The sequence below is a fragment of the Centroberyx affinis genome, unplaced genomic scaffold (genome assembly GCF_046629955.1).
Source record: "Centroberyx affinis isolate AG114_WGS23_722 - 3 ecotype Tasmania unplaced genomic scaffold, CSIRO-AGI_Caff_v1 ptg001632l_1, whole genome shotgun sequence".
NCBI lineage: Eukaryota > Metazoa > Chordata > Actinopteri > Beryciformes > Berycidae > Centroberyx > Centroberyx affinis.
In genome coordinates this window covers 99,543-114,622 of record NW_027280069.1, presented here as the reverse complement: position 1 = coordinate 114,622, position 15,080 = coordinate 99,543, and the positions used below count along the sequence as shown (strand labels likewise).

The 15,080-nt window shown below is 44.7% G+C and overlaps 1 protein-coding gene across 1 annotated transcript in view; it reads left to right on the top strand.

The window, feature by feature from the left end:
- arfgef1 (ADP-ribosylation factor guanine nucleotide-exchange factor 1 (brefeldin A-inhibited)) overlaps nucleotides 1-15,080 on the top strand; it is a 56,592-nt gene that overhangs the window by 6,600 nt on the left and 34,912 nt on the right. Inside the window, 3 exon segments of the mRNA XM_071528191.1 lie at nucleotides 10,804-10,834; nucleotides 13,601-13,757; nucleotides 14,091-14,237. Of these exon segments, the coding sequence (XP_071384292.1) occupies nucleotides 10,804-10,834; nucleotides 13,601-13,757; nucleotides 14,091-14,237 (335 nt within the window).

The window sequence follows — 15,080 nt, the reverse complement described above, 5'->3', positions numbered from 1 at the left end:
ATTTTGTTACGCTGATACCTCCATACATAATACATGATTTCTCTGCACTGATGCCTCCTTCAGTCCCGGGACAGGTGATAAATTAATTATACCACAAACAGATGAGGCAAATGAAGAAGAGAGCCCCTCCTTTCTGTCTGTGTCTCTCTCCCTCTCTCCGTCTTTCTTTCTCCTTGTGGTGCTATATTTATTTATTTATCTGTATTCTCTATCTTGAATTTATCCACCATCTGTATTCAACTGAGGAAATCTGGTACCCATATAACAATATATCACTATTGCTAAGGGAGATGGGAGGGGGGTGCAGTGAGGGGGAGCCTGTGAGTAAGGAGGCAATATCATTTGAGAGAAAAAATTGGGAGTTTAAAAGAGAAGTGAAGAATTGATGTGGTGGAAGTTTCACATAGAGCACTCAGAGCGAGGGAGCTGCTCCTGCACCGTGGGCTTGCTTTTGAGCCTGCTGAGAAATAAAAGGAGGGCAGGTTTGATGAGAGAGGGCACTTTGGCTGAATGAGCTGAGGAGGATGGAGTTCACAGTGCACATATTTTTCTTCCACTGTCTCGCTATTAATCTCTGGTTTGTGCAGCACGGCCCTGCGCAATAATACACCCATTTGGGAAGGGAGAAAGTGCAATTCGTTGCATTAGAGCAGAAAAGTGCCAAATCATGTATCCGCTGCAGAATTATTAAAGATGGATTCCTTTCAATAACAAAGGCCAACAGCTGAGTAATCAAGGCCTTGTGGAGGCCGAGTGCTTCGTGACTGTTTGGCCAGAAAATGAGAGCCTTTGATTCGGCCATGGGAGTAAGGCTAGTGATTAGACAGGCTTATGCAAGTGTGGGTGAGGGGGCTGGTCGGACACACGCACGCACGCACAAACGCATACATGGGCGCACACACACGATTAGGTAGCCCAGACAACCTCTGGCAGTATTTCCTTCCTCCCCTCCAAATGTAATTACTGCTGTGCAACCTTTCCTTTCAGCCCGGACAATAGAAATGTCAGGGGTCTGATTTTTCTCAGGCTCTCCGTGGCGGGAGCAGCTGCCCCGTGTTTATCAGTGTTTGTTAGGAGGTGGAGGTGGACACCTACACACAGATTCAGCCCCAGATTAGCCCATCCCTTTCAATCATGCCTTTGAAAGCTACTGTGTGGTCTTTATTATTATGCTTGCGGACATTATCCTCTCACAAACGATTATCATAAGGCTACAAAGTGCTGTTGCTTGATTAATGAATACACCAGAGATGTAATAAGTGTTCACCTTCGCTTCGGAGAATGGGCACCGCATCTTGCACTATCATGAAGCACGTTTTATGGTTCAGTGTTATATAATCTCTCGTATCTGTGCAGGTCCTGAGACTCCTTTTCTCTCATCTAAATTCCATCAGCCGCCTCAGTTTCTCCCACCTTCTCCCTCTCCACAACTCTCCCTACCTGCTTGAACGTCCTGTACTGTCAGCGGTCTCGACCTATAGAGTAGCAGGCGGTGGATTGGTTTTTAGAGCTGAACGCTGCGTTCAGAGGGGTTAGTGCCAACCATGGGATCCATGCCAGATGCAGATGGGCTGGAGGCTCTTTGAAATGGAAATGGCACTGCGGGAGGCGGGATGCCCTCTCTCTGTCTCCAGCACCACGCTCAGGTGATGGAGACTGAGTCAGAGGCTCACCCCTAACCCTCCCTCTGTGTGTGTGTGTGTGTGTGTGTGTGTGTGTGTGTGTGTGTGTAGAGATTGGTGAAAGTCTGCATTTTTATCGTACTACAGATCTTTGACCCAGCTACGGGGCAGGAAGGATGCATGAAGGTTATTAGGATGCATTGAAATCTTTGCCTTCATTTTTCCTTCCTTCCCACCTTCCTCCCTGCCTTCCTTCCTTCCTTCCTTCCTTCCTTCCTCCCTTTCTTCCTTCCATCCCTCTCTCCCTTCCTTTCTTCCTTTCCTTCCCTCGTACAGAATCTGTGGGGCAAAAAGCCTCACACAAAACAGATAAAAAATGTCTCACTCAAGTGTTAAAATCAAAGCGGGCATACCATTCCTCTCTACTAGCCTCATATTACAGGCACACACACACACACACACACACACAAACCATAGAGCCAGTCTGAGACAGGTTTAGAGTTGATTTGTTTTGGAAGCCAGCCTTGTCCTTGTCCTGCTCTATCCCCGCTTTCTCGCTCTCATCTCTTGTTTCTCTCCTCACTGTGTGTCTCAGCCAGCCGTCTCCTCCCTAGCTAGCTGTTTTCTTGCTGCTGGTCTGGTGACGCGTCTCCAGAGAGCCGTCTGTTTATCTCTCTCCCTCCCGCCAGTGGAGCAGCCGTGTGCAGGCACCGCTGTGTCTTAATTGATGAAATGTTCAAGCCCTTATGAGAATTTGTGTGTGTGCGTGTGCATACTGTATGTACTGTGAATGCAAGTGCACCCGTATTTCGTGCATATTTCTTGGTGTGTGTGTAGTGTACCTGTGCATGTTTGATTGTGCGTGATTGTGTGTGTGTGAGCATCTTGCTGGCAGAATGTCTACTTATTGAATTAGTAGTGTTGATCCAACAGCTTTAGTCAGCAAGAATGTTTGTCCAGGTGCGCGCAGCCTCCCAGGCCTGTCATAGCTGTGGCTCTGCCTGCTGCCTACTGCCTTTACAGGCTGCATCCCCTTTCCACACTGTTGCAGTCTAAATGATGATCCCATTAACTTCAGAGGAGAGAATTCAATAGGTGGATAGGGGCAATCTGAAGGAGAGCTCTTAGGAAAGCTTTGGAGCATGGAAGAGTTTCATTCAACAGAGAAATCTCAAGTTTTCCTACAGTTCATGTACTGTATAATATGGGGTGTATAATGCCAAGCCTAATATTTAGACTGGACAAACAAGGGCTAGAGTAGACACCTCAGGGAATGTTAAAACACTGAAACACTGAGTATTTTCTGCCTCAAAAAGAGGCTTAGGTGGTGCCTAAGCGCAGCCAGTCTGGCTTTGTCATCGCAGCAAACTTAACACCCATACCCCTTCCATTCCAATATTATGCTTTTATAGCCAGTTTTTGGCATAGACTAACATAACACTGTCCTAGCTGAAGCATTCTTAAGCTTAAATCCAGTTTTATTCATTTTTCCATGGCTAAGAGGACCAGAACAGGCACATAAGTTTGTCACTATTAATTCATCACTTCATTTGTTCCTATCAGGGATAAATAACTGGCTGGGATCTCTTACTTTAATTCCATGAATGATAATTGCAATTGCCTTCAGTTTCAAGTGTTCCTTCTGTTGACAGGCCCAGGATAAGCCCAATTTGTTATTGTTATGAATAGCCTACATGCTGTGATAAATCAGACATGTACAATGTTTTTTCTCAAAATGTTTAATGATTTTTTATTTCATTCTCTTTTACTTATTTGGGAAACAACAAATGCATAGGCTACAGCATAGGCTACAATAAATAAACATTCCTCAGCTGTGTATCTAGAACATACAGTAAAACAAATTACTCAGGTGTGGGGTACATGGAGCAGTCTCAAGTGAATTTCCTCAATATCATTACGATGAACAGAGCCAATTCTTGAGCCGATTTAAATTCAATTTTCCAACTTTTCCTTAGGCGGCTCAAAATTACGTTTAGGCAGCCTGCCCAGGATTCTACAATGCAGGAAAAACCCTGTGTTCTGCACAGTGCTGATCATGGGCCACTCACAATACACATACATTATACATGTATAAACACACATGACACTAACAAAAACACACACGCGGTGAGGAGACGGGACCTGTGATTCCAGTGTTGATGGTCTGGCTGGCTGTTGTGCATTTGGCAGACATTCCCAGCAGGGTGCCGTACCACTGCTGGCTGTGAGGAATGCCTTGTCACGCCATTCAGGCAGGCAGACACACGGAAAGAGAGTCTAGTTAGCCTGTAAGCGGCTCTTGTCAGCAGTGGGGGATCGGGAGCAGGTTGTTTTGTCATGCTGCCCAAAGAGGCGATTGGACTTTGATGTGATGCATTACGAAAGCTGGCTAACTTTCTGTTTGTGTCCAGCTTTGTAGGCAACGATACTATGGTATGTGTTAGAAGGTGTGATAGTGTGTTCTAAAATGTGGCATCATGTGTTATAGCTAGCTTCACCCACTAGCACATAGTCTCAACCTCTCTTTAATCTTTATCTGCATGCACTTTTTCCAGCAACACCCGGTTTCATATTCATCCAGTTACACAAACTCGCATGTGGGAGCTGCCTGGTACGGCCTTCAACTTTTGGCAGCTGAGCAGCTGCACCGGAGCGATTGGGTGTTAACTGCCTTCATCCAGAGATTCTGGTAGTAGGCTTGTTGTTGGAGGAGGGGAGAGCATTACTCATTCACTCACTCTGCTCAGATTTTCCCCCAGACATTTCAGGGATTCGGACTCATAACCCTCCAGTTACTTCTTCTCTAACCTTTGGCTCATGCTTCTCCATTGCCTGCCTTGCCGATTCATGCAGCTTATCTATTGTAGCTGCACATTTGCATCCTAAGAGACTTGACAAGGCTATTATGTAGCTGGTATCTAAGCCGTGATCAGCTTTTACCGTCTCTCAGTACGAGTTTGATTGTAGGGATCGCTGATAAATCCCTTTGAACAGGTATTATATAAAGCAGTGCAACTGTGTCTACTCCTTGTCAAGTTCGGCGATTGCATGTGATGTAGCTGTCCTTGAGTCTACAAGTGAGCTGTGTTTATCCCAGCATCAGGGTTATAAGCTGTCATCTGAGGCTGTGAGGGTGTTGTGCCATTCTCTCTCTCTCAGAATAACAGCTATCCCTCCCGCAGGATCTCACTAGCATTGTGCAAGGTACAGTGAGCTCACAGGCGTGTACTTGGACAAACACACACACATACACACACAGGCTACATGCAGTACTAAACAGAGACATACTATCCATACTCATGTTTGTTCCACAGCAGAGCGGTGTGGTGGCTATGCTCTATTATGCTGACAGAGGTGGCATTTGGTTGTTTGTTGTTTTGCGTGAAGTGATTCCAGGGGCGAGGTGGTGAAGCCTTTTGCCCGATGTCATCACCGTGTCATGCATTTTTCACAGAAGGCCTTGTCGTGTTGGTGTCAGATATCCCACTTTGCCGTACTGAAGGGCCTCGGCTATTCTGTGTTTGCCTTAACAAATCTGCTACTGTGCTTTTTCAGAATGGAATGATAAGCTAACCAGTATTCAACACTACTGGTTCTGGCTGTCTCAGTCCAGTAAGGCACTTCTTCTATGACATACAGGCATTTTTTTTTAAAGTAATGGAGAATGGCAATGTTGCCTTTACTAGGCATGGATATATACAAATGGCACAAATTGTATGTAGACAAAATATTGGGCTTTAAGGAGGATATGCATGAAGAAATTATGTTGGTTGTAATTGTTGGCAAAATTGACTCAACATGTTGCCTGTGTGTCATGATATCTAGACAGTAGCCAAGGCTGCAAGGCTGAATGCTCTCTGAATTTCAGAAAGCTCTGTTTCTCCATGAAGAGGACAAAGGGCGCTGTATAGGTGAACAGTATCATTTGCCAGAGGGGAAGTACCTGACCGGGGCGTGTGTATGTTCACGTGCATGCATTCATGCATGTCTCTCTTTCTTTGTGCTGTGTACTCTTGCTAGCTCTCAGGAATCTCCCTCTCCCCCGTCTTGCCGTATCCAGGCAGGGAGACTGCAGTCACTCCAGAGGCGAGTGGAGAAATGATTAGCCAGCTTTCGACTGACCTTCTCCCCAGCTTAGAGACAGCTTTAGGGGGGCTTTGAATAGATGACAACCCCTGGGTATATGGCACTCTGTACAAACTGAAGTGAGAGTAAAAGGCTGACACTTAAGTATCTGGACTGAGTTTGGTCATGACTGGAGGGGTTAGATGGCCTTTGGACACTGCTGTTCAATCACTGTACTAGCAAGGCAGCGATCAGAAATGGCCATACACAATAATGCACCAGATATGGCAAATTTCCATGTTGGTCTGACCCACATGTCTCTTGATGATGAGAGAAAAGTGTCTCCAAGGGGGAATTTGGTGTGCCAACTTTAATGCTCATTTAATATCTTGCTGTTACTGACTGTAGGGATCTGGGTCAAAGTCAGGGTAAGAGGAAAAAATACATTGAACATGAGGAAAATGGCCGCCCCTGTAAGATGCAAGTCAAGTTTTAGTAGGCTGCTCTCATACATTATGGAGCACACAAAGGCTGGCTTTGTGTTGGGGTCGGGGCTGGGCTATAGCTCTCTGGAGAGCAGTATGGCCCCCTCTAATGTATCTGGTCAACATAGTGGGTTTCTATGTATGGTTCCCCCCAGTTCCCCCATTGGGTTTTGGTCAATGCTGGATCGTCCTCTCTTTCAGTTTGAGTTTGAATGTTGTTGATCAGGGAGCATCCTCAGGGCCTGTAGGCACAGTTGCAATGATGCTGATGGCACTGCACAAAAATATCAAGCATTGGCTTTAACTCTGCCAGTGGTGTGAGATAATTTCACTAGTTTGCAATACAAATCAATTTGTTTAGAAAATTTCCATCAATCAAGTGTCATTTTCTTGATACAAGTGGAGTGATTGGACTTATTCTGCTTTGTGTGAAGATATTGATATGTTTCTAGAATATTGAGAGTGAGTGCATTTGAAAGATGTGTAATTATCTCACCTCATTGGTAGAATTTTTCACTTGTTTTAATAATAAAATACATTTTTAAGACTGGATCTGATAAATACCTTGTCAAGATGGGCATGTTTGCAGTGAATTTACCAACCATGTGAAGGAGTCTGTTACAGGGCAGACCTAGCTACATTTCACTAGTTGCTATTGTGTAGAAGAAAAATATGTGCTTTTTCTCACTTGTTTTTTCACTGCGGCTCCTACGCGGGCCCCTGGTCCTTTTCATATGAACTCATTAGATTGAAGAGTGGTGGGCCACTCGGTTACATAGACATCACTGTTGTCTTGTGTGACAACAGTGTGGAGGGGGCTAAACCATTCCACTCAGCTCCTGCTGTTGTTGTTTCCTCTTTGATTATACCAGGGCCCCGGGACAGAGCAGGGCACAGAACACAGCGTCTTCAAGGTCAGCAGTGTTTAGTATGACTAGTGCAGCGCAAGAGCCGAGGTAGAGAGAGAGAGAGAGAGAGAGAGAGAGCGGTCTTGGGTAAATAAGTGACACAAGGATGCCGGCTAATTGTGGACTATGGCTGAAGGAATTCAGAACTCATATTTAAACGTATAATATGTAACATTTCCCCATTAAAATATCTAAAAACGGCTAGACCTATTTTATATATTTTTTTGAGTTGTGTACTTACATTATCCCAAATGTTTCCAACAATGTTCAAACCCAGAGAAATCTGTAATTTTATTCAAGGTAACGGTGCATTACATTTGGTCGCCTATCAATGGCGTCATATCCCCTTTACCCCCTAACTTCCGGGGAAACACGGGAAACACCAGATGATACGTCAGAGTGTAAGGAAGGAAGTCGGCGAACTAGCTAGCTAGCCACTCTAGCCACTCAGTTGTTTTTTTCATTCTATTGTTTTTATTGCTCACTCAAGACGGATCACGATTGTTCATTCCCGTTTGCTGCGTTCTGTCACTGAAGCTGTCCCCCCATGATCCCCCCTACTTCACGACGTCATCAAACTACGTCTTTTGTTATTGTTTTGATTGAGAGACCCCTAGCGGCAGAAATTACATACTGTGCGTTTAACAAAATAAAAAAGCAAATCACTAACCAGGATGCCACAGAACATCAGGGACACATTAGAGCAGTTTGGAGATGTGCAAACAAGCTGTAGGCTGCATCACAACTTGGGACTCATCAACTTTGGTTTCATCCATGTACTCATTGTCTGTCTGTCCCACGTGTCTTATCTAAATCGCCCACCAAATGGCATTTGTATAAATTGTGAATATTTGAAATATTCACAATTTCCCCCTCCCCATTACAAGTCATCAGGAGCTCCTGTGCTGATGAAATCTTTGTGCAGCAGTTTTTGGTTTATTTTGGTGTCCTTGATCAGTCTGTGACTGTGCTTCAAAGAGAAACAGCAGACATTTGTGCTCTCACTCCCTGAGTCCCACACGGCAAATACAGATTGCATTCAGTTTTCCTCTTTTGATTTACTGGGTTCATTCATTGCAGTATTTGAGAGACAAAAATTATGTCATGGTTGAGTTAGTGAAAATGAGATGTAAATTAATAATGAATTGTTCAGGTTTGTGTGCATAGTCCCACTCGGTTGTGTGTGCCTGCTTCCTGGCATACGCGTGTAGCCTATAACTGATAACAAATTCTGTGTGTGTGTGTGTGTGTTTGCGTGTGTGTATGTGTGTGTGTTTGTTTTGAAACCAGTAGCTGGCAGATCAGTTGTTATTCCAAGGCTTTAATTTGCGGCGCCAGTCTCTCCAATCCCAGGAGTATCTGCCACTAATATGTCTGTTCTTTCTCATCACCACCACCACCACCGTTGCCATGGTTTCACTGTTCAATTCCTGCAGTGACAATTCCTCATCAACACCACTGACACACCAAGCTAATTATCTGATGGTTACTTACATAGTCAATATGACAATCCCTATCCCACCAATCAAACCATGTGTTTGTGTGCGTGCCAGCCTGGCTGCCTGTCTTCTTGTGTGACTTGTGTGAGCATGCGTATTTGAATAAAGCTGATAACCATGTGCTTCAGAAATCAGTTGACATCAAGCTAATCTTAAAAGCAGGATAGCCTGAGGTCAGCGCGTCTTTGTAATTCCGCTCACACCCTGGAAAGGAAATCTCCAGAGCCTTGTGTAGCAGTAACTTTTATATTATAGACTAAAGAGCAGTAGACTTAATGTCTGAATTTATTTTAGGTGGAGCGCTGGCTCAGCTGCTCAGAGACACAGATTCATCTGAGCAGAGAGAGTGAGAAAGAGAGAGAGAGAGAGACGTATACCACTACAGTGTCTACTGTGGCATACACTGTGATATTGCACTGGTACTCTCTTGGGTCAAGCCCTCTGATGTTGGGCTTTGTCTAGCACCGGCTAAAGCACAAGGGTTGTTGGGAAAGATGAAGGTTGGGACTGTACTGATGTGTGTCTTTCTTGCTCTCTCTCCCCCTCTCTGTCTCTCTCCCTCTCTCTCTCTCTCTCTCTCTCTCTCTCTCTCTCTCTCTCTCTCTCTCTCTCTCTCTCTCCCCTCTGTTCTTACCCTTCTTATCCTTGTTCTTGTTAATTTCTAGTCTGAGGGTTTGAACTTAGTCACATAGTCATTTAATCCCCCCACCTAGGCAAAGTATGACTCTTTAGCGCATTCATGGCCTACTGAAACATGGCCATCAGCACCATGTGTTGTAGCTACACACACACACACACACACACACGCTGCCGCAGGGAACTGAGAGATGGACGAGGCTTGGATCAAGGGGCCACAGTCCCATTCAATCAGGTGCAGGGTAATAACATGAAAAGCTGACAGGATAAAATGTCCTTGGATCTCGTGTCACATCCCGGTCTGCAGGGACACAGGAGGGTTTCACACAGGTCCTCTAGGCCATGTGTGCTGCTCTGTGTCGGTTTGCATGTACATTGTGTATATGTACTGTATGTTGGCATCAGACAGTTCCAAATCGAAAACGGCACATGGCTTACCAATGTCTGTGATGAAAACGCTTCTTTCACTCATGTTTTTCCCCCGTGTCCCTCTTGGATCGTACAGTAAAATATGGTCTGGAAACCAGCCCTAATTGAATTCCATGGAGTGTTAAGTACTAAGTATTCTCGCCAAGTAGATTTCTTTGAAAGGAGTGTTGGCCTTCCAGCAGTGAAATAATTGAGCTGTCATTGCATTACTGGGGCTTTTCCTAAGCATCATAGGCTAGTGCAGTTCTGTGAGGACTTTGCCGATTGCCTCTGTGTTTTAAAAACACTTCCTCAATGCAGGCTCCCTTTAATGTGTAGTATCAATTGGCCCCTCTCTCTCTCACTCTCTCTCTCTTTCTATCTCTGTCTCTGTCTAAGCCCCCCCCCCCCCTCTCTGTCTCTCTATCTTTATCCCTCTCTCTCTTCTGCTCTTCTGTGCCAGTGCTCAGCAAGTTCATACAACTGCTTTCATGCCTGGGGATCTGTGAAATAAACACAAATGTTAGGCTGGCTCACGGACGCTGTGCAGAGTGAATGATGATGACATTTGTGGGACTGAGCTGAAAGTGAGGCAACACACTGACCAGGCTCCTTTTTCCCCGGGGGGGGGGGGGGGTTACCATGATGGCCCCAAGAGATTCATGCAAAAAAACACACTGCACACTTCCTCTGCTTGAATTGCTTTTAATGCTCACACAAATGTGTCTGGGGACACACTCTGTTCTTATTCATTTAGTACAGAACATGCAAGACCGAAACACACATGTGCATGTCTGTGTGCACGTATGTTCACATATACACACAGCACATGTACTTACGTGTCGGCACAGTATGTAGCGTAACCCTTTCAGAGTGAAGCTGGTTGCCACATGTGCAACTTCAGGCCTTTGCTAGCTGTCTCCTAAGAGGCTCTAAAAACACATCATCGGATCTGATGTGCATAAACTCTTCACACATTGTGCATTCAGCAGGAACGGAGAGAAGATTCTCTAAAATCCAGCCTTCATAAATAAGTTGAATCCTCTGTGCTGCCAGGGCCTGATATGTGCTCTATTCCCCATGGTGTCATTAGCTGAGTAAAATACTGCAGAATTTACATTCCCCAAGGCTGATACTTGACTGATTTAACATCTCTTCCCTCTCTCTCTTTCTATTTCAGAGGAAATCAAAGAGGAATCTGAAAAATTAAGGTAAGCAATTGATTAATTACTTAAGGCAATAATGGATCGACGGTCATTTAAAGGATTCTGTCTCTTGTCTCTGCCTGTTCAGGCACTGTAAAATTCAAGGCTCGACGGCAAGCCTCTCTTTCTCTTGCATTCACTAAAGGGGATTAGAGTGTGTGTGTGTGTGTGTGTGTGTGTGTGTGTGCGCGTGTGCATCCGTGTGTGCTTGTCTGCGTTTGTGTGCAGCCTCTAGTGTGTTTTTGTTTGCCTCTCTCTGGCTGCCCTGCTCCCCAACAGCTCCTTGCCTTCTCATTAATGGCTTTCTTCACGAACCCCTGCCTAATGCTGAACTTGTTTTTGAAAGTGTGTGTGTGTGTGTGTGTGTGTGTGTGTGTGTGTGTGTGTGTGTGTGTGTGTGTGTGTGTGTGTGTGTGTGTGCTTGTGTGTGTGCTTGTGCGTGGTGTATGGGCTGCCAAGTAATGTGGGCTTTGGAATGAAATGTAGCATGAGTGCCACCTCTTCTCTCTCCCCATCCCCTCTCCCTCCTGCCGTCTCCTTTTTTTTTCATAACCCACAGTGTTTCCTCTCTCTCACACACTCTCTCCCCCCTCTCCCCCTCCCTCACTCCCCATTAATTCTCTTCCTCTCTCTATCTCAGCCTTTCCATTCATTTCAAATTAACAGGACTAGTAACCAACTTTGTCCAAACAAGACCCCTGGGGTTAGGGTTTCTGGATCACGTAGATTTAGTAGCTATTTGAACCCAAATACTCTGCCCCCTTTGGGTTCATATCTGGGCTTGGGTTGTGGGTCGATGGGTGGTAATTTGGTACCCTAGGTGCTTTGAGAATCTCACCTATCCATATTTTAGGTTGTATAGATGCAAGATACAGCAGTATCGTAGTTATACACAGGATTATAAATATTGCCTTTTTGCATGGCTGGACGATATATTGTATATCGATATCGTAATATTGTGGAATAACTTAAATGTTAGGCTACTTCTTCCTGGTCTTAAAGGCTGTGTTACTGTAAAGTGATACCATTTTCTGAACTTATTAGCCTGTTCTGGCTGAGTAAAATGAACAATGATTGGCTTTACCGGCTCATCATATCCACAGCACTTATTACTGATTACTAATGATCATTACTAATTTTCAAAATTTTCTCATGTGTAAATACTTTACAAATACGCATCGCATTATCGATATCGAGGTATTTGGTCTAAAATTCTGTGATATTTGATTTTGTCAATATCGCCCAGCCCTACTTTTTTATGATCCTGCCATCCTATTTAAATTTTTTCTCTCTTTTCTGATTAAAGCTGTAGCACAGGTCACTGCACCAGTTTGAACAAGGGCATTTTTTAAATCTCATACTCAATGGCCATAAACATCAGGTTTTCCTTCCCAGACAAAATGTCATGCTGCTAGCAACAAACCTAGTGCCCACGTTAGCTCTGAGGAGTCACAGCCATCTCCCTAACTGCCCAACTAAAACCCAGTTAATGTCCACATTATGAATATAAGCAGGCTCAGTCTGAGGTCGGGCTGATTATAAGGGAGGGAGCGGGCCGGCCGACATTAAGCAGGCAGCCCAGGAATAAGCCAGAGGAGAACGGCACCCTGCAGACACACAGCACAATAGCAGAGACGGAGACCAGGTCAGGCCGTACAAGTCAACTCACGGAGTGGACGCTCTTTGCTGAGTCACTGCTCTGCTTTGATGTCGTCGTCCAAAAGGTTCTGAAAATTGGAAATGTTAAAAAGGCTGTTGGACAGATTCCAATCTGCCATGTTTTTCTACTTTCTCTGTTTATATATCCTGTAGCCTGATCTCTTGTTCTCTCTCTCTCCCTCTCCCCATCTTCAAATTATTCAATGCTTTTTTCCTGTTTTGTTCGTAGATAGCTCTCTTTATAATAATATATAATATAAAATATATCTCCCTCCTTTCCTTTGCTATGTGCTTCATGCCCAGTCTCTTTTCTTCTCTCTCTCTCTCCATATCTCTCTCTCTCTCTCTCCCTCTCTCTCTCTCTCTCTCTCTGCTTGTGCCTTGCTACACACTGCGAGGTCATCCCTCTAAAGGAGCTGAAGTCATCCTTTTTCATTGCCAAGACATAAACAAAGCGACCCCTCCCTCTCTTGCTCTCTCTCGCTCTCTCCTTCTTCTCCCTCCCTCTGTCCCTCCCTTTTCCAGCAAGTGCAGTGTGGGTGTGGTAGGGGTGCTAGGGAATGCTTTATGTATATGCCTCCAGTGGTTGAAAATTCAGAAATATAGTTTCATCGTTTGATTTGCGGTATAGTAACTAGTCTGTGGCCAGGAGATGCTTTGTCAGCATAAACACATGGCGTAGTCAGAGCTTGAATAACAAACACCCTGGGATTACTTCCCCTCCTAAGGAGATCAAGTGAAAAATTTGGAACGCTCAGGCACTGTATTAAATTCAGTGTAATAAAGAATTTGTTTCTCTGCATTTTCTCCTGAGAGGCACACGCTACATGCAGGACCAGCCATTTTTCAGCACCTTAGCAGGTAGAGTTTTTTCATGTCTTGTTGGAAATGTGGATGAGTAGAGGTTGTTCTGCAAAGTGAAAAACGGCACGTCAACAGCACACCCTTTTTCATGCACCGTTAGTCATGCCTGGATGTCAAGGGGAGTGTCAGAGTGTCAGGCTGATTGCTGGGTCCTGCTGCTTTCCTAGTGACTCCAGTTGACAGACCGGACCGTGTGATCGCTGTGTTTATCACACGCTCTCTCCCTTTCTCTGTATTCTTCCTCCCTAGTCCACCCACTGGAGACGGCAAATCGGGTTCCAGCACTTTACCGCCAATCAAATCAAAGACCAACTTCATTGAAGCCGACAAGTACTTCTTGCCGTTTGAGTTGGCATGTCAGTCCAAATGTCCCCGCATCGTCATCACCTCGCTCGACTGTTTACAGGTCAGTGGCGGGCCAAGCCGGGACGCAAACCCTGAATGTGTGCATGAGTGTTTGTATATGGCAGTGTATGCTGTGTTCTTCATTTGCAATATCCAGTAACTTCACAAACAGTAACTTATGCCAACCTTGGCCAAGTCATGTTGTGCAGTCAACTAAAAAGTTCTGTTCAAATACAACCACATAAGTGTGACTGAATTAAAATCAGTTCAGCTCACGGTGGGTGGAAATTGTCATGACTTAACAACGCTAGCTTCCCATATTATCATGTTAGGCCTCACTGCACAATTTCCCTTTGTACACGCGTGTGTGTGTACGTGTGTGTGCGATTTGTAGAAGCTGATAGCGTATGGCCACCTGACGGGCAGCGCCCCGGACAACACGGCCCCGGGCAAGAAGCTCATCGACAGGATCATCGAGACCATCTGCGCCTGTTTCCAGGGACCGCAGACCGACGAGGGCGTGCAGCTACAGATCATCAAGGTGCGCTGTTGTCCTCCTCTTCTGCCACATCACATGTTTGCTGAATACTTAACTCTGATTGGCCAGTTAACACGTTCTGAGGTCTGTTTCTGAATTTCTGAATGTTATTGTTATTGTGGTCTGTTATTTCTGATGAACAGATCACTGGTTCACATCTAATCATATCACTCAATTTTGTTGATTTCTAAATAAATTAACTTATGACACCTTGTGACAAAAAACGTTACTCCTTGGTTACTGCTGACAGTCCTGCTGGACTATTGTTTGGTGGAAGCTTCTAAATTACTTTAGCTTGTAATACAATCATTTTAAATCAATATTTCATTTCAAAAGATTCATGTCTTGTGTAAGTAGTCATGTAATACGCGGGATAATGTACAGGGAGCCAGTCATTATTGCAAAATAAGCCCTGGCAGGCTGATTCAAGACGCCAGCGCTAAGTAGCCATCTTGTCTATATTCCACATCCAAGTGAAGAGCGTAAAATAGCAGGATTAAGAGTCTTTCATGATAGCATTGTGATGTAGCCATGTATACTGATGTGTTTTTATCCAACATCTAATTATATTCGTCCGTCTTGTCACCTGTCATCCTGTACGGAGATTGTCTCTTGCTAAGTAACAGTCAGTGTGTCTGGTTATTGAACAGCACTCCAGACCCCACCATCAGGCTTTGGGTATAATCTGATTGGGTTTGGCTCAGTGTGTGGCTGCTCTACACCACAGACCAGTCTGTCACGACACTGACTCACTGAAAGGAATACTGAAGAAGAGGAAGGGTTTAATGTTCAATGTCAAGGTTTTTGCTCAGCAGAAAAAAATTAAAATGACCACTTTTTTATATA